Source organism: Hoplias malabaricus, chromosome 6 (assembly GCF_029633855.1).
Source record: "Hoplias malabaricus isolate fHopMal1 chromosome 6, fHopMal1.hap1, whole genome shotgun sequence".
In the NCBI taxonomy this organism is placed as follows: Eukaryota; Metazoa; Chordata; class Actinopteri; order Characiformes; family Erythrinidae; genus Hoplias; species Hoplias malabaricus.
The window spans coordinates 4,260,276-4,279,951 of NC_089805.1; the positions used below are offsets into that span (position 1 = coordinate 4,260,276).

General features: G+C 42.5%; 2 protein-coding genes across 5 annotated transcripts; both read right to left on the bottom strand.

Annotated features, from left to right (window-relative positions):
* Positions 1-7,265: 7,265 nt before the first annotated feature.
* LOC136700330 (transmembrane protein 238-like) lies at positions 7,266-12,251 on the bottom strand. The gene is made up of 2 exons (XM_066675642.1): positions 11,663-12,251; positions 7,266-9,536 (listed from the first exon to the last, which is right to left on the bottom strand). Exon 1 carries the CDS (start codon positions 12,212-12,214, stop codon positions 11,669-11,671), a length of 546 nt encoding a protein of 181 aa, XP_066531739.1. The 5' UTR covers positions 12,215-12,251; the 3' UTR covers positions 7,266-9,536; positions 11,663-11,668.
* A 1,538-nt stretch (positions 12,252-13,789) lies between these two features.
* On the bottom strand, positions 13,790-18,091 carry LOC136700050 (phosphoinositide-interacting protein-like). Of its 4 annotated transcripts, none has more exons than XM_066675189.1 (2): positions 17,994-18,091; positions 13,790-16,894 (listed from the first exon to the last, which is right to left on the bottom strand). In XM_066675189.1, the coding sequence occupies exon 2, from the start codon at positions 16,849-16,851 to the stop codon at positions 16,447-16,449; it is 405 nt and encodes a 134-aa protein (XP_066531286.1). In that variant the 5' UTR covers positions 16,852-16,894; positions 17,994-18,091; the 3' UTR covers positions 13,790-16,446. The 4 variants fall into 4 exon arrangements, with proteins under 4 accessions (XP_066531286.1, XP_066531285.1, XP_066531283.1 ...); XM_066675188.1 differs by lacking the exon at positions 17,994-18,091 and adding an exon at positions 17,923-17,987; XM_066675186.1 differs by lacking the exon at positions 17,994-18,091 and adding an exon at positions 17,590-17,630.
* Between the last annotated feature and the right edge of the window lie 1,585 nt (positions 18,092-19,676).

Below are 19,676 nucleotides of genomic sequence, written 5' to 3' on the forward strand. Positions count from 1 at the left end.
TTGTAAAGTAAACGCTGATTTTCACTTGCCCTCGCTCACTTCCACTGACCAGTCAGACGTACACCTACGTCACCCCAGTTCTCACAAATAGTTTTGCTTTCACTGGAAATCTCTTTAAAACACCTCAAGGTAAAGTTATGAGCTGCTGCTGTGAGTCCGATAAAATAAATGCTGTAACTTAAGAGATTTTACACGCAGCGGTTAGTGCTGAATTTGAATGAGCTCTGCATTTTGTGGTGATTGATGTGGCTCTGGTCAATCAGCGCTTTGCAGGGTTTACACATCACCATTTAGTACAACCCCATGCAAACTGGGACTGAAAACCTTCCCGGTTCCAGGGACCAGGTAGTGTCGCAGTCACACAGCTCCAGGGACCTGAAGGTTGTGGGTTCGATTCCCACTCAGGGTGACTGTCTGTGAGGAGTGTGGTGTGTTCTCCCTGTGTCCACGTGGGTTTCCTCCGGGTGACTGTCTGTGAGGAGTGTGGTGTGTTCTCCCTGTGTCTGCGTGGGTTTCCTCCGGGTGACTGTCTGTGAGGAGTGTGGTGTGTTCTCCCTGTGTCTGCGTGGGCTTCCTCCGGGTGACTGTCTGTGAGGAGTGTGGTGTGTTCTCCCTGTGTCTGCGTGGGTTTCCTCCGGGTGCTCCGGTTTCCTCCCACAGTCCAAAAACACACGTTGGTAGGTGGATTGGCGACTTAAAAGTGTCCGTAGGTGTGTGTGTGTGAGTCAATGTGTGAGTGTGTGTGTTGCCCTGTGAAGGACTGGCGCCCCCTCCAGGGTGTATTCCCACCTTGCGCCCAATGATTCCAGGTAGGCTCTGGACCCACCTCGACCCTGAATTGGATAAGGGCTACAGATAATGGATGGATGGATGGATGAAAAAGCAAAAGGAGCCGTGCTGAGTCAAGTAGATCCATGTAGGTTCCATGCAGTGGAAAAGCACCATTACAGTGCAAAGGGAGGAATAGGCAAAAAAGGACAGGGTTGTAACAATCGGAACACTCTCATCCTCTGCAGGAAACACAAACGTGGACTCTCTATACTGTCTTATCAAGAGTTCAATGAGTGATCCTACATCCTACATCATTCGAACCCAGCAGATATCCTTCGCATTGGTTGAAATTTTCATGATGATTGGACCAATAGAAACGCTCCAAACTCATTTAAAGTTGACTTCCATTGAAAGATTTTCTTTCCATTGGAAAGCGATGATGTGTAAAACATGTCACGTCGCAATGCATTCTGGGCAGGTTCTGCTTCTGAAGTGGATGTTAGTGTTGACTTGTTTCCACACTCCTCCTCAGGGCTCATTTCACAGACTTCACTTCAGCGTGTACAGAAATGGAACAGGCCTTAAGATGGTATCAGAGATTCCCAGAGGGGAAATAACAAGGCGAAGTGTGTGAGGGCAAGTCAAAAGTCTTCTGTAAAGTTAACTGAACTGTTTACCTGCCACAGCCTTTAGAGCCCAGACATAACAGGTCAGAAATAAAGTAGAGACAAGAGATTTCTAAAACCTCCATGTACCATCTAAGTCTAAGTCATATCACAGACACGCATTCCTTTACAGCATACCATTGTATTGAATGGGCTGAGTCTAGTTCCTTCCGCTGCAGGGCTTGATCAGTGAGTTTGAAACACAGAAATGGCTTTTTGCATCTCTTTGGCATGTGGTAAACAAACCCAGTAAACAAGGAACGTCCCTGGACGTTCAAAATAGGTCTAAAAGTAGTCTGTCCGTCAAGGACATGTTTTAAACGTCAATGGACGTCCGAAATCCATCTTAATAAGTTAGTTAAGTGGTGACCAATTGATAACGTCAGTGGACGTCCAAAACGCGTTTTATACAAGTAATTTATTTCGGGACCAATTAATAACGTCAATGGACGTCTAAAATATGTCTAATAGTCGTCTTTTCAATGTCTGTGTTTGGACGTCTTTTCAACTTTCATTTTCAACCTTAAGAGAACGTTGATTAGACGGCAGTCATTACGTTATTTCAACGTTGAATCAACGGCTAAATGTTTACTGGGAAGTTCTTCACCAATTTTGCATGGCTTACCTTTTGATAGGACATTATTTACTGTGTATTTTCACTGCTTTAGATTTTTAAGCTGATATTTATCTTATGTTTTTTTTTAATGTAAAACACAAATCAATTTTATTTAAACAGAATTATTTAAAAAATGACAGTTTGGATAACAATTGTAATTTTACATTTTATCTGTTTACAGAGGCACTTTCTGAACGACTATTGAGTGACGAGGCACATTTACTATTAACATACAGGGGGTCCTCGACTTACGATGTTGATCCGTTCCTACGTTGCGTCGTAAACAGATTTTCGGTGCAAGTCGGAACATACGTACATACTGTACGTAAATAACATACTGTAAGCACTTATCCTATCCTCACACCTATCCTCCTCGGTCCCGAGCCGCGTAACCGTGTATTCTTCCGCCGCGCCGCGCACACCAAACACGAAGTTCACGTTACGACGTTTACGACGCAAAACCACTTAAGTCGAAACAAGGCCTTATACAGTAAATGGGAGATGTGTCGTAACCACGAAACATCGTAACTCGGGACTGACGTATCCCCAGGACCTCCTGTACATGTAAAAACTACTTGTTACTGTATTATTACATAAATATAGCTTGATCAAGACGGTTTAATTATGTCATAATGGAACATGCTTAGATCAAAAGAGTCAATATCAGTTAATTAGTGTTAGGTATAAGCTTCAATGCTCAGTTTGAGTTTAACAGCTACATGAGCTTCATAGCTCCGGGGTTTAATTAAGAAGCACACTTCAGACTCTTGACGTCTACGTTTGGAGAATGGAGAAGTTGACTCACCTCGGCTTACGCCAGTCACCCTTCAAAGTCAGGCTTCACGAAGACATCTTTAGGATCAATAATAAGTTCTTTAGTCCTTTCTGCCTTGTTCTGCCAGTCCCAGGCTCTGTCCCAATCCTCACTGCTCATCCCTCTCTCTCTCTGCTTCTCCCTTCTTCTCCCCGCAACACCTTGTTTGAATGACTCATTTGGGCAGCAGCTGTTGGTAGGGCACGGTGAGGTTCCCCAGGTACCAGAAGATCCAGAAGACGAGGCTGAGGAAAATGAGAATGGAGCCGGAGAGGACAAAGAAGTCCCAGAAACTGAGGGGTACAAATATGCCCACGAGAAACAGGATGAGGCCAACCACATCGAAGAAAATGGCCAAGACGAAGAAGCCGAAGCAGCGGCCCACAAACTCGGCGCACTTCATCCCCTACACGTCTACGGCTACACGTCTACAGCTACACGTCTTCTACTGCTTCAGAACCTCTGGGCAGACAAGATTAAGGGGAGAAGAAGAAAAAAAAAAAAACACACACACCAACACAACTACATTCTTGCTCTTTGAATTTCCACCCCACAGACGACCAGGGCAGGGCCTTACAGAACAAGTTTGACGGCTCTGGCTATGACAAGTCATACGTCCATGACTTTAGCCCATTCGTAGTCGTAGACAGATTATATCACTTCGGAGTGACCTCCCATTAATTTGAATAGTTAGAGTCTTACGCAATGAATTAGAGCCTTAATCTTAGGTTGCAGCAATAGACCCACATCACTGTAGTAGGCGATGAACATGCAGACGTCCAACACAACAGTAGCTCGTAGAAAGAGGTTCAAACGCTCCTTGGATTGGTGGCTGGTGAAAGAATCCAGCGAGAGCCAAGCGGTGCAGCAATTAAATAAATAAATTTTAAAAGACAAAAACAAATATATGATGAGAAAACAATGGTTATCGTTACTACCGCCACGTAGAGACGTCATTTTGCGTTGTCACCAGCTACATTTCGGGAGGAGAGCTGTAGAGCTGTTGTAATGGAAAACCAACAAGGTACCAGGTTCCGAAAAGTGAGTAGAGCCAGCACAACCCACACTAACACATGACCCAAAATCTATATTTTAATTTACAAGGTAGGTGTTCCACATCCAGTTCAATGTGGCATTGTTCAAAGGGGAATTTATAGGATTATGTAATCTTTTAGTTCAGGGTCGCGGTGGGTCCAGAGCCTACCTGGAATCATTGGGCGCAAGGCTGGAATACACCCTGGAGGGGGCGCCAGTCCTTCACAGGGCAACACAGACACACACACACATTCACTCACACCTACGGACACTTTGGAGTCGCCAATCCACCTACCAACGTGTGTTTTTGGACTGTGGGAGGAAACCGAAGCACCCGGAGGAAACCCACGCAGACACAGGGAGAACACACCACACTCCTCACAGACAGTCACCCGGAGGAAACCCACGCAGACACAGGGAGAACACACCACACTCCTCACAGACAGTCACCCGGAGGAAACCCACGCAGACACAGGGAGAACACACCACACTCCTCACAGACAGTCACCCGGAGGAAACCCACGCAGACACAGGGAGAACACACCACACTCCTCACAGACAGTCACCCGGAGGAAACCCACGCAGACACAGGGAGAACACACCACACTCCTCACAGACAGTCACCCGGAGGAAACCCACGCAGACACAGGGAGAACACACCACACTCCTCACAGACAGTCACCCGGAGGAAACCCACGCAGACACAGGGAGAACACACCACACTCCTCACAGACAGTCACCCGGAGGAAACCCACGCAGACACAGGGAGAACACACCACACTCCTCACAGACAGTCACCCGGAGGAAACCCACGCAGACACAGGGAGAACACACCACACTCCTCACAGACAGTCACCCGGAGGAAACCCACGCAGACACAGGGAGAACACACCACACTCCTCACTGACAGTTTTTTCTTAATGCACTGCATACACTGTACTGTTATTGTACTGTAGCAATGTTATACATGCTACAGTAATATCATGGAAACCACACACACAATTCCTCAGTTGAGAAATTATGTCTGTATATCCATGCTGTAATATCTTGCATCAGTTTCACAGTAGTTACAAAACGAATACTTTATTATAGTGTCACTTACAGTACGTCTTAACATTAAAAACAGAAGTATTATAATCCTGTGGATTTAAATCGGTAAAGCTTTGATCAAATTATATTGTAGTGAATCTACTCTGCCCTGTGAAGGACTGGCGCCCCCTCCAGGGTGTATTCCCACCTTGCGCCCAGTGATTCCAGGTAGGCTCTGGACCCACCTCGCCCTGAACTGGTTAAGGGTTACAGATAATAAATGAATGAATGTACTCTACATGAACAGGTGTGTGGACATTTAATCAGATAAAGCGGGCATCACGTTTCCTTCATCACACACACGTCCACTATTCCTCTGCACAGTATTATTTTTAAAAAACTTAAGTCTCACAATAGCAGTCATACTTCCATCTCTCTCTCTCTGTCTCACACACACACACAAACAATTAGACTGCACTAATACTGCCACCTTGTGCTCTATCACATACATGCAACACACAACTTTCTACAGCTCATAAATCGCTAACATTTATTTATTTATTAATTTATTTATTAAATTTTCCATGCCCTGGGATATGGGGAGACATTACTCCCAAGCCATACAATCCACAATAATTAATTAATATGGAAAATAATCAAGTTAAACATAAGAACTTCTCCCATAAAAACCTACTGCTATTAGCGCTAATGCTACTACTGCCATAATAAATGATTCATATATCAGTGCTTCATCTGGCATTACCTCCCACGGACATTCAGTGAACATTTGAAGTTATGCCCTTGCACAAATGTGTATGTGTGTGTGTGCATTTGTTTTGTAAACACACACACACCTTGTAATCTTTCTGTGCTGGGGTATATTGGATATCGGTCATTTTGACGGTCAGGGCGGTTTAGGGTATATTTAGGCCGGTGTTCATAATGTTTTGGCTCATGTTAGCTGAGAAAATCTGTGACCCGAAGGTTGCAGAACACTGAGAATGAACTAAATATCATTTCAGAGCAGTGATCAGATCACAGACTAGAGACTTCCTTCAAAAGGACACTGATCCAGCCTCTTGGACCCCAAGGAACAGTGACGCCCCAAAGGGGGAACTACTGAAGAGAGGGAAACTCCAAACTGGAGGCACAGGGTGGCCTTGGCATTAAATGAGGAGACATCTCACAACCTGTAACATCCAAAAGCGCAACCTCAATAGTGATGTTCCCCCACATCATTTCGCATTGTACTTAGTGTCAGGCTGCAGTGGGGTGTGAGGTAACCCCTCACTTAAGGGCAAGGCCGCCCCGTATCCTCCTCTTATGGGTTCCACAGGGTGCAAATCATTCCAGTCTCAGCGTGCCATCCATGTTTTTATAGTCTGCATCTTAATTCTCACCTGCTCTTCTAATTAAAATCCCCCTTTCCACCTTAAAAGCTGCAGCAGTTACTGGCATTAACCCATTTTCCGTTTCAACTTAAACAGCACATCAGTGACATTCTGGCACCTACCGAACTTTCCAGTCCACATTAAATGGAGCCAAAATAGTACACAGTGCAGCATTTAAGGTGAAGTTGATACTTCTACAGGAACCACACTGTAATATCTGCTCCATCTGAGGTGGAATGAAAAGTTCAGCAGGTGATACAATTTAAGGTGGAATTGAGGTTTCTGACGCTGCTACAGGTCCATTTAAGGTGGAATGGAAATTACTGTAAGTGCCAGAATGTAAGTGTTGCACTACTTTCGTTTCTAAGTAACACTGGCTGTTTATGGTACAACAGAATAACAGTTTAAAAATTGTTTATTGTGCAAACAACGTGTGTTTTTGGACTGTGGGAGGAAACCGGAGCACCCGGAGGAAACCCACGCGGACACGGGGAGAACACACCACACTCCTCACAGACAGTCACCCGGAGGAAACCCACGCGGACACGGGGAGAACACACCACACTCCTCACAGACAGTCACCCGGAGGAAACCCACGCGGACACGGGGAGAACACACCAACTCCTCACAGACAGTCACTCGGAGGAAACCCACGCAGACACAGAGAGAACACACCACACTCCTCACAGACAGTCACCCGGAGGAAACCCACGCGGACACGGGGAGAACACACCACACTCCTCACAGACAGTCACCCGGAGGAAGCCCACGCAGACACAGGGAGAACACACCACACTCCTCACAGACAGTCACCCGGAGCGGGAATTGAACCCACAACCTCCAGGCCCCTGGAGCTGTGTGACTGCGACACCTACCTGCTGCGCCACCGTGCCGTCCCCAGTAAAATATTATTAAGGTAAATTTAAGTCTAACAGAGAGGAATAAACACAATACACAGGGCACATTTTACATTCTCGTATATATTTACAACGGTGTTAATGTGAACAGTGTTTTCTGTTCATCTGGATGATCAACAAAACAAATGCCATTTGACCAGGGTGTCCTTTTAAATAACACCTGAACTCTAACACAAGCTTTTGAGTGAAAAACAAAGATACCGGCCTGAATCTGAGTTGAAAAGTGACCCATTCATAAGTGTTTCCACAGGTGAAACCAGAGAGCTGTTGGCCTTTAGCCAAATGATCTGAATACGTTTGGTGAAGGACGGACCAGTCAGACCACTCTCTCTCTCAGTAACAGGGCAGTGAATGTAAACGTCCACACTGGGCTGTGTTTGCATCCAGGCTTGGTGTGTTTGACTGTGAAATATAATCCCTGAAGCAAGACGTGTCCTTCCCTGGAGTCCACACTGGCCTTCTGTGCCAAATCAAACACTTTGAACACTACACAGTTCATGCCACGCTGTCAAAACAAAACCTCGTATCTGGCTACAAGTGGTCAATTTTTCATAAAGAATAATAATCTACAGTTTTATGTAGAAGGTTTGTGGCAATGGTTTATTTTTCACTGTACGTTAAACTCACCAAAGAAACAGAAATGCCACATTCAACAAAATAAAATGCCACATATAAAACTGTTTCCTGTAGAAAAAAAAACAAACGTTAGCTTATTTAAAGGCTAAGCAGCAGCAATATGAAAGTGTCAAACAAATAAATCCAGTGGAGTTTGAGTTCCTAACTTGTGTTTATTGAGAGTCAGAAAACATGTTATTTCTTACTAATTGAAGGAATAAGGTTTAAAAGACTGTTGGTCACCCTTCCCACGGTGTTGGGAAACTCTAATAGGCGTCTTGCCTGTGACGTAGATGGTGGACAACAGTCTAGAAGCTGCACTTAATTTAATGCAAAATGACGAAAAGGTGTGTTGTTTTTGGCTGCAATCATTCAATGTACAGTGGGACATCTGTGAACAAATGGCCCAAAGATCCCAAAACATCCAGAAAATGGACTAAATCTGTCCACTTTAAACGGGCACTTTGGAAAGGACCCTCCGCTCACTCCGTTATCTGTAGCTCATTTCACTGGCGCTTTTCCAACAATATGGACATGTAAGGACACCAACGAAAGGTGTTCAAGAGCCTCTGTAACATGGAGGTAAACAGGGTAAGGACACTCACTTCGCCTGTTTTAGTTGGTGTTAGTTAACGTTAGCTTGACTCGCTAAACTCGGTGTCTCAGATTATACTCGGTTACGTAGCTGCATTACGGAGGTTTATAGTGTCGGATGAATTCGAGGTCGACTTCGATCACATTTACAAGAATAACGGTACCTCTACATTTGAGTTTAGCTTATTGCTAGGCTACGGTCATGAATAATGTTGGTTATTTAGCTAGATACTGTCATAACAGTCAGTCATAACGGTGTTTTACCGCAGCGTTGTTCAGCTGTTGTCCACCAGTGACGTCACGGTCGCGTTCAAGAATTTCCGTAGAGAGCTCGGGTTTTTCCGTCAGTTTAATAAAATTGTCAGTTTTAAAGCAAATTAAGCTGCTATTTTCATTTTAATTCATACTTATATCTGTCAGTAACTACAATAATGTGGAATATTCATGGAGGTCCATTAAGTGGTGCTTAGCCTTTAAATTAGTAACGCCAACATAATGTCATCCTTTTTCCTAACAACAAATAAAATGCCTGAATCATTTCTATTATTCCATTCAGGAGGAAATGTTCATACAATGATAGAGGGTTAAATAAAAAAGTGGGTTTTGAAATGGCAGCTATGGCATGTTAGGCCCCATGTTACTTGAATGGACCCTTGGATCATCTACAAATCTTAAAACTATCAACAAATTCATCGGTAAATCTCTGGCGTAACCCTAGCGTTTGTTGAGTTTATTGACAGTTGTAGGGTTAGGGATCAAGGTTATGGCTAGTGTTGGAGAAACTGCTTAAATTTTGGGTTAAAGAAATGTAGTGACATTTAGCTGACTGCCATTTAAATACAACATTGTAATGAAAACATACACATTAGGGAAAAAGGTTCGTCTAAAATAAATATAGGCACTCTAGTTAGAGAAATAAAATAATAATAATCTAGGCACTTGTCTATTGCACTCTTTTCTGTGATTGAAATAAAATTAAACAAAGAAATAAGCACTTATTGAAGATAAGTACAATAAAAAAATTGTCCTTCACATATAAAATCCATTGCAGAGATGTGTTGGCTGAAGGTTCCTTCAAAAACTTGAAATCTGAAAAACAAAAGTCAAACCTTAAATATAAATAGACAAGACATCTTCACACAAATATATCATCATTAATTAATCAAATCCTCTGAAATTTAAATTTACCAAAGTAAGAAAAACATTTTTAACCAGTCCTCTAAAGATTTTGGTTCATTATTCACACATATCCTCCAGTTAAAAATAATTAAAAGGTAGAATGAAGTCAATTGGTTGCTCTCCACATGGTTCTTCGGTGATCAGGGCCCTCAAAGGACGACCACCACAGAGGAGGTACGAGTGGATCAGGCACAGCACTGCTGCTGGAGATTTTAAACCCCTCAATGTTGCTGAGTCCTGTGTCCACTTCTGAACGACTAGAGTGATACCAACACAAAGTGTGCAACAAATGGGCTACTGTCTCTGACTTTACATCTACAAAGTGGACCGATATTTTGTGTCTTATACAGTGACTAGTGAGTGTGCTCCGTTTTTAAAAACTCCAGCAGCACTGTTGTGTCTGATCCACTCGTACTAGTGCAATACGCCATAACAAGCCACGACCAGGTCAGCGTCACTGCAGCGCTGAGAATGATCTACAACCCAAGTAATACCTTAACATGCTCTGTCCTTTAGAATAAACATGTCAAGCAAACCACAAGGGTGTTGGCTATAGACGTGGTTCAACATTAAGTCAGTGGTAAAAGAAGGAAATCAAACAAAAGGATCAGGATGAATTGCAAAAGCAGGATAGAGCCAGAGAAGGGTCAACATATCTAAACAAAGAAAGAGTCCTACCTAAACTTAACTTATATTTCAAAACTGAGCTCTTCAAACTGAATTAATTTTTATTTTAAGTATTCGTAGCTTAAAAGAGGAAATCAGTGCTGAGCACAGCATGAAATTAAATACAGAAAATGTAGTTACCTAGCATCTGTGTTTATGACAAACAGATTAACGACATTTGGAATTTAAAATTCATCTTAACGAATCAATTACATCCAATCAATAATAATTTAACTACTTTTAATCATTGTAATTTTAATTTAGGAATATTATTAACTTTTAACTTGGAGCCTCATTCTACAATGATAATGTTATATTGTTAATGGCTTAAAATGAAAATAAACCTTAAAATGGTGGAGTTCTATTTTGGCACAGAATGTGGCTAACTAGCATCTATGCTAACAGCTTGAAGACATTGAGGCACTACAAGGATATATAAGAATTTAACAAGCTGTGTTTTGAGTTTTAGTACTTTCAATGTCAGCATACAAAAACGTATATATAAAACCGTAATTAAAATTAATTTTAAGTAAATAGTTATAAGGCAGATATGTGGGCGGTGGAATATTTCCTAAACCCCACTGATTAATGCAGTAACGGTAACGGACAAATAAAATATAGCTATCGCTAGGTTTTCCAAATTTATAAAAGAAACTGTCGTGGAAGATATTTTTTGAACTCGCACATTAATGTAAAAAAATAAAAATAAAATAAGAATAAATAAATAAAAAATACGACGTGCTTTGATTATTCCCAGTAAACAAGGAACGTTCCTAGACGTTCAAAACAGGTCTAAAAGTAGTCTGTCCGTCAAGGACATATTTTAAACGTCAATGGACGTCCAAAATCCATCTTAATAAGTTAGTTAAGTGGTGACCAATCGATAACGTCAGTGGACGTCCAAAATGCGTTTTATACAAGTAATTTATTTCGGGACCAATTAATAACGTCAATGGACGTCTAAAATACGTCTAATAGTCGTCTTTTCAATGTCTGTGTTTGGACGTCTTTTCAACTTTCATTTTCAACCTTAAGAGAACGTTGATTAGACGGCAGTCATTACGTTATTTCAACGTTGAATCAACGGCTAAATGTTTACTGGGTTCTGTCTCACTGAATATTGCAGTGAATTGTGGCACGCAAAAAAATAAAAAATGTAATATTGTTATTAAAAAGTTAGATTGCATTTTACTTTACTTATTTTTTTCGATTATTGGACTGATTATTGGTGGTTGTAAATCACACGTATATATTTAAAATGGCTTTAATTCACCCCTGTTTAAAAATGGCGCCCCGCTGTCTAACTCTCAAGCTCAGGTAACGTTCAGGTAAACGTATTAAAACGTGTTTAAATGTTTAAATGAACTCACCCGCTTTCACAGTAGTCTTTCTATTTTAGGTGTCTGTAGGTCTGTGTTGTTCTCAGACACTTCCACTGAGTCTTTGTCCTCCACCGAGTGTTTCTCCTCGGTGTCCGCCTCGTAGCCTTCATTGTGGAAACAGGTGGATTTACCCCACGTTACCTTCGTGCCTTTGTGGGGCAGAGTCTTGGCTTTTCGTCCTCCGTCTCCTCCGGTGGTTTTCATCACACCGTGATCGTCGTCTTTGCTCGTGATAGGTTTTTTGGAAAGTCTTTCCGTCAACTTTCTGGCGAGTTGTTTGAAGCTGTGCGCGGTGCTGGCCCTGCGTCTCCTCGCACTTTCCACGGCCACATGAATGTTACCCACGTACCACATCAGCCACCAGGCCAGGCTGCAGAACACGATGATAGCGCCGCTGTAGATCAGAAAGTCCCCGTAATACCTGCCGTTCACCCGCAGATCCGCGAAGACGCCCACCAGGAGAATCACGAAGCCCACCACATCGAAAGCTATCGCCAGGAAGAACAGTGGCTTGCAGCCGCCGATAAAACGCAGGTCCATGTTGATGTGCACGACTGGTGCCGAGATCCGCTACCACACATTTTCCCCCTACACCACACGACGCACTGAGCGACACGCCCACTCCTAAAAAGACACGCCCACGGAAAGGTACACACTCCACAAACACGCCCATCATAGAAACATCATCACTTCCATTCATTTTTGAGTAGAATCCTTTTCTTAATTTTATTGAAAAAAAAGGAAAAATAATGATAATAAAAAAGTAATACACACAGTAATATACATATATAAATAAAGTATTTATTACTATTATAATTAATTCAAATCATTATCTGTAACCCTTATCCAGTTCAGGGGCACGGTGGGTCCAGAGCCTACCTGGAATCATTGTGCACAAGGCGGGAATACACCCTGGAGGGGGCGCCAGTCCTTCACAGGGCAACACACACACACACACACACATTCACTCACACACACACACACTTCACAAACCCACGCCGACAAAGGAAGAACACACCACACTCCTCACAGACAGTCACCCGGAGGAAACCCACGCAGACACAGGGAGAACACACCACACTCCTCTCAGACAGTCACCCGGAGGAAACCCATGCAGACACAGGGAGAACACACCACACTCCTCACAGAGAGTCACTCAGAGGAAACCCACGCAGACACAGGGAGAACACACCACACTCCTCACAGACAGTCACCCGGAGGAAACCCACGCAGACACAGGGAGAACACACCACACTCCTCACAGACAGTCACCCGGAGGAAACCCACGCAGACACAGGGAGAACACACCACACTCCTCATAGACAGTCACCCGAAGGTAACCCACACAGACACAGGGAGAACACACCACACTCCTCACAGACAGTCACCCTGAGGAAACCCATGCAAATACAGGGAGAACACACCACACTCCTCACAGACAGTCACCCGGAGGAAACCCACGCAGACACAGAGAGAACACACCTGATGCCAGTAAAAGGATTATTGGTAAACAATAATAAGTGTGTCTTACTTCCTGCACTGGGATTGTGTGGTAGAATTCCATCCCACAACCGTAACAACTTTTAATACAATAATAAGTTATCATTTTGTGATTTTTTGTTTTTACAATGAAGCATTGCAATAGAACAGACCCTGACTGTTGTCAAGGTAACATCCCTACATTTTGTGTTGTCTGTGTATGTCAAGAGTGCTTTTGTTCCTAGTCCAGGAACTCTTCTTTCGCTCACATGGACATTTGCTAGTCAAATGACTTACCATTAGCTTACAGAATGCTACCTAAGCTTACCTCCACTTCCACGTCACAGCCATTTATAAACATATGTTGTTTTGCATCTCACACGTTTTATACAAGTATACAGTTGGCAGTTTAGCTTCTCTGCACCATGTAGTTTCAGAGCATCAACGTATAAAGCATGGGCCACAGATGCTCCGCCCACAAGTTGACGGAGAGTCGGATAAACATTTCTTTAATTATCATTAGCTTTAATGAAAGCTTATTTGTTTTATTGAAAAAAAACACATGAATAAACATGACATAATTAACATGAAAAAACACAACTATCTAATTCAGTTTATTAACACAGTGGTTGATAGTTATTTTCATACACATTCACGTGACCCTGACCTCAAAGGTCAGGCAACGAGGTGAGTAGAAGAGGTACAGTAAAAGAATCCCATGTATTAAGGTTAAATAACTGAGACAGTACAAAATATCAGTTTGATTTATGTAGCTTGGCATTGCACATTGTAACTAGAAGTGGACACTACTACTACTTTTGACACTGAAAGAAAGGGCCATTCACTTTCAAGACACAAGACATGACATCACTCCAAGCAGACCCTAATGTGACCAGCTAAATTCCTTGCTGCATCTTTAACGGCTTCACCATATCACCATAAAGACATCGTCTGACCAGTCTGTGTTTGAAGTGTTTTAAATCTCTCTCTATCACTAAGTGCAACGGCATGCATTATGGATGGGCAGCAAGAGGAACAGATCAAACAAGGCACTACAGAGTCATTCGTAACGTTGTTGTTGCACAATGTGTGATTCATAAGTTATTCATAAGTGACAGCAACACAGGACATTTTTAGGTGTTGAAAGGTAAAGTGTTTAAAGGCATTTCATTTACAAAAAGAAAAAAAATCATCAATCACCCGACAGAAAAAGACATGACCAGTATGCAAGACATTTTACATCACATTTTAATGCTAATACATTAACAAATGTCATTCCTTTTAGATCTATTCCAAGAGTTCAGTGCAGTTTTAAATACTGAGACATTTAGAGCATCAAGATTTATTTTTCAGTCGGATCCTGCATAGATTTGTTGAAAATCCGAGTGTAACGGAACAGCCACTCGTCACGGAGTGGAGTACAAGACAGGGAGGGTAGGACAGAAATATGACACCACTGTTCTTTGGTTTTATAGCTGTTAGGGAGGCTGTATCTCCATTTCATTACTCTACAATGGAATGGTAGCCTTCTAAATCACATGCATATGCTGTTTCCAGTGTAAATGCTAGGCCAACTCTATGAGAACAGTTTCATGGCGCAGTCCAAGTGACCTAAACAGGAGTAAACAGTCAAGTCACTTCTTTCCTAATCGGTCATTTCAGTCTTCAATTAAGGTTGATGTCCTCAAGAATTGCAAACATGCAATGCTAGTTGTCCCTCATGCTTTAGCATTTCTGCAGGCCATTCAGTTAGATATGAATATGTGCATCTTTACCAGACTCAGCAGTAAATATCTTGTTAGTTTTTGCTTCCATCTTCTTTCTACAACTGTGCAATATACAGTTACACCTCTGGGGCCTGACAGGTCAGACAAAATTCTTATTAATCGAAATGAAAAGTTATAAAGGGTGGCACTGTGTTCTTTCACATTGAGTCCCATAGTTGAGGTGAAATTGGACTAACACCTCTGAGGCCCTACAGGTCAGAGAGACCCTTGGCGGCTCTACAAGGGTGAAAAGCAGAGCAGATCAAAGATCAACTGGACTGTGACCTGTGGAGTCTCGTTAATTTGTTGCTCAAATGGCACTTTTCCACTGCATGGTACATAATCTGCTCGGTTCTACTCGCTTTTTTAGTCCCTGCTTTCTGATTCGTTTTCCACAAGTACGGCTCCTCCCTCCGAAATGTAGCCAGTGATATCACAAAATGGTGTCTCCAATGGGAATTGCGGGCTTTGGAAACCACAACAATGGTGTCGGTAACATTAAGCATTGTTTACTCATCCTGCATTTGCATGTTGTGTTTTTGTATGTTTTTTGTTTTGGGATTGAACGTGGTTTAGCCATGATTTCAGACAGATCTGTGTAATTTTCACCATTCAATTTTCACTGGATTTTTTTCTTCAGGCCCCAATTCAAGGAATGTTTGGACTGCTTCAAAAGTCCATGGTGTAATTTAACATGCCTTTGTTAGTCAGATAAAAATAAATGTGATTGCTACTGTAAATTAAAGGTTTTTGTTGTGATTGGCAAATTGGTCTTTCTGGCCAATCAGCTCTCTGCAAAGTTTAAAAGTCATTTTAAGTCCCACGAGTGATCAGGTACTAAAAAAAGTACACAGTTCCATGTACTAGATACCAGATGTGCCTAAAGAAAAAGCAGAAAAGGTGAGTCAATGCCACACAGTGGAAAAGCGCCACAATTTTATACCACCTATAAGATTCAATATATATTCATTCATTCATTCATTCATTCATTCATTCACATTCTGTAAACACGAAATCCTGTTCAGGATCACGGTGAGTCTGGTGCCCACCCAGATTCATCAGGAACAAGGCAGGAACACAGCCTGAACAGGGCACCAGTCCATCAGAGGGCATCACAAACTCGCACCAACCAACCCGAGTTTTTGGAGGAAACCCACTCAGACACAGGGAAAACACACCCACAGCTGAGCCCACAGTCACAGGACAGTGGACCCGAGTGGCAAGCAACATTACTTGCAGGGCCTCCTTGCTTCCCTGAGACTCTGCATGCGAAACAGAATTCATACATACCTCACTTGAAGGCCCTCAGAAGTAGCACTTAATCTTACAGGTGGGATAAAACTGGGGCCTTTGAGACTCTACATCTCTGCCATCGGTCTCACCTGTAGAGTCTCAGAGGTGTTACCTTACTCCAGTTCATGTTCCCCATTGAATCCCAGCCTGTCTCAACCTTAACTTCATTGTCTTACATCAATCGCTCTCACTATAAAGTCTCTTCTGGCAGGTTCAGCAAAAGCAAAGCCTGTATTACACTTGATATTGAGGTTTGTATAAGGTGGATATTCTCTTGAAAGTACTCTGCTGCTTCATTTCCTTTGTGATGGGCACCAAGACCACACCCACCACCAGCACCATCAGGCCGATGGAGAGCAGGACAGGCCCCAGGATTTTGGCTGCTGTTAGATCCAAATCAGTGAAGTAGAGTCCACTCAGCACCAAGCCGCAGGCCAGGACGCTGCCCCCGGTGGTCATTAGGAGGATGGCGTGGTGGTAGAACTCGCAGGAGCTGCGGGCAGTGCTGGAGTGCCATAGAGATTCACTGCGAGAGAGACTGAAGATGGTGCTCTCTGTGTAGGGTGTCAGCTGCTCGGGCGAGAGAGAGAGAGAGCGCTCCCCCAGAGCAATGTGCTCCGGAGGGGCCGGCGTGGCCATCAGATCTCTGACCGGCTGACCACCAGCCTTTTGGGATGAAATACTGAATGATAAATGAGTAGAAAGACAAAACGTAGCATTAGAACAAAGGCAAATGAATGGCAAGTGCCTCTACTATTCAGGGAATATTTCACACTCGATAATCAAACATTGCTATGAGGATCTGATTGCATACAGCCGCAAGAGCATTAGTGAGGTCAGGTCCAGCCCACAACCATCATTCCAGCTCATCTCAAATGTAATGAATGGAGCTCCATTACTCACTGTAGAGCAGTGCTACTCAAACTGTTTCTGTCATTCCCCACCTCAGACCTGTACCATATCACCCCCCAAAAAGTGGTAATTAAATACACATTCAAGTTTACAATTTTCTAATTTATTTAAGTGACATCAACTTCTATCTCTAAGTCAGTAGCTTAACCTTATAACACCAGGTACAACATTAACATCAATGTTCAAAAATACAGAAAATTCACCACTAATTAAACTGCGCTTCAGATTCTCACTTTTCAATCTGAGCAAAAATGAGCAAAGGCAGGTGCAAAGGCGTAGGAGTGAGTTTGATATTGGGAGTTTGATATAGCTAGCTATAAGCTAATTCCTATGTAGATAAGGCACTAAAATACTGCATTTATAATTATGTGGAACAGCATTTGATTAACATTAACGTTAAAAAGTGAGGCTGTGTCCCAGACAAATATTATACATATAAAAGGGTGACCAGACGTCCTCTTTTACCCGGACATGTCCTCTGTTTTACACTTAAAATAATGTCCGGGCGGAATTTCACAAACGTCCGGCATTTTGTTTTTCTAGAGCTTACATAGAACTTCGAGAAGTTTCCTTCACAAACTAGTCCCGCCCTCCCCTACTCCGATTGGTTCGCTCGAGTGAGAAGGGGACGTGGTGAAGTAGCCTAAAATCTTCTGATTGGACGGTCTGACTGTAGAGCTACCGTTATTGGTCGATAAACTTCTCTGTAAACATTTAATTGGTCAGTCTGCGCGTCAGTAGTCGTCGTGAACATAGCTAATGTTAACATTGAGTAATTGACTCCTCTGTTACACTAACCGTTATATATACACGCCGCTTTTATAACGGTAATAACCGTCATTGTTATCTGCTGTGCTCTCGTTACTGACCTGAAGCCCAGAGCTGGTCAACACTAACTTTATAAACCAGACTCTGACGGTGAAGCTGATGATTGGAGCAGATTTATATTTAAACAGGTGCCTTAACGATAGCTGAAAGAAGACACACCCTCAGACTCACAGCCAAATCACGTTCATCTCAGTGGCGCATTTTCAAAATAAAAGTTTGCGAGTAAAAGCAGATTTTCCAGGGACGCTCCATTTTTCTGGGGTCCCATCTAATGCTATTAATGAATCCACTGTGAGTGGGTGCTTTTTTACTGAGTAAGATTTAAACAGGCAAAACAGAAAGGTATTAATAAAGAAATGCTGCCTGCAATACCTGCAATACCTATAATCCCCGCTAGGGGGGCGCGCCCACACTTTGAGGAACGCTGCTGTAGAGGATGCAGTTCCGCTGTTTCAGTGCCTAACATTAGTGGCCTTTACACACCCCTAGCCAACACTTCAGAATGGACACGTTGACCTTAAGTTCATGTGCAGCTTCTCCACAACGTCCCGTTTCATTTCATTACTTGATGTGAAAGTTTTACAAGCTGTTTACGCACAGTTTGAATTTGAGTCTGCATTAAAATGGCTGAACTCTCTTCTATGTAAGGGGTGTCAGTCTATAGTGTAGTGTTAAAACATGTAAATGAATTAACTGTAACCCAAATGAACAGTATTTGTTGTAATATTAAAGTAGGAGTATAAATAAATTATGATTTTTTTTATATATAATTTTTAAGGTGGCACCACACAAATATGAAATGATGAGATATGGATTGGCGTAAAAAGGCACACATTTCCAGCCACCGTTGACAACTTAGCATGCCAAAGCTAAGCTTGATAGCCCTGCTCTTTACTACACCAGACCACACCCTGGTTACACGATTAATGAGCTTCTCAATGCATTTAAATGTGGAACTTGTTTTTAAGATGTTTATTAGAAATAATTCTTAACCGTGGCAGATAATACAAAAAATGTGTTGAATATAACTGCTCCAGGCTGATCCGGTGGACACTGAAATTGCACAGGACCCAGTAATATTTATAAAATCTAATAACACTAAATAAATCAGGGGATAGGGTCCATATTAGCGCTAATGTAAAGTTGGGTCTTACCTGATGTTGTATTGATCTAATTGATTGTTGATTAAAGTCAGATGAAATCAGCAGAATTTGCTACATCCGTCACATCATCAGCATCAACTCTGTTCATTCTGTCAGCAGTAGAACTGATTTTGAGTGTGTGTGTGTGTGTGTGAGTGCACGCTAATGTATCAGAGTTGCTCTCAGAGGAAAACTCCCAGCATCTTCCTTCCTCCTCTCATTGCCCACCCCTCTCTCTCTCTCTCTCTCTCTCTCTCTCTCTCTCTCTCTCTGTGCTTAAGTATAATAACAGTAACAGTAACACTGTTAACAGCAGGGGCATTTAAAGACACTTAAAAATAATGGTCCTACAAGGGTTCTTTAGTAAAGAATATGCTTCTATATAGAACCCTGAAAACTTGAAGGAACTTCAAGTAAATTTACAGCAATTTTTTACAGTGCAGTCACCAAACACCAAACAAATCAATGGCAGAATAAGCTGTTTGGCATTGACTGAGAAGAAGTGGCAAATTTTTCATGGGCGCAACCCACATACTCAGCTCCACTGCTCATCCCACAAATGCATGTTCCTTACAGATGTGG

Excerpts from the sequence above, each read along its gene's own strand:
- LOC136700330 (XM_066675642.1), bottom strand. The coding sequence starts at position 12,214 with ATGGACCTGCGTTTTATCGGCGGCTGCAAGCCACTGTTCTTCCTGGCG.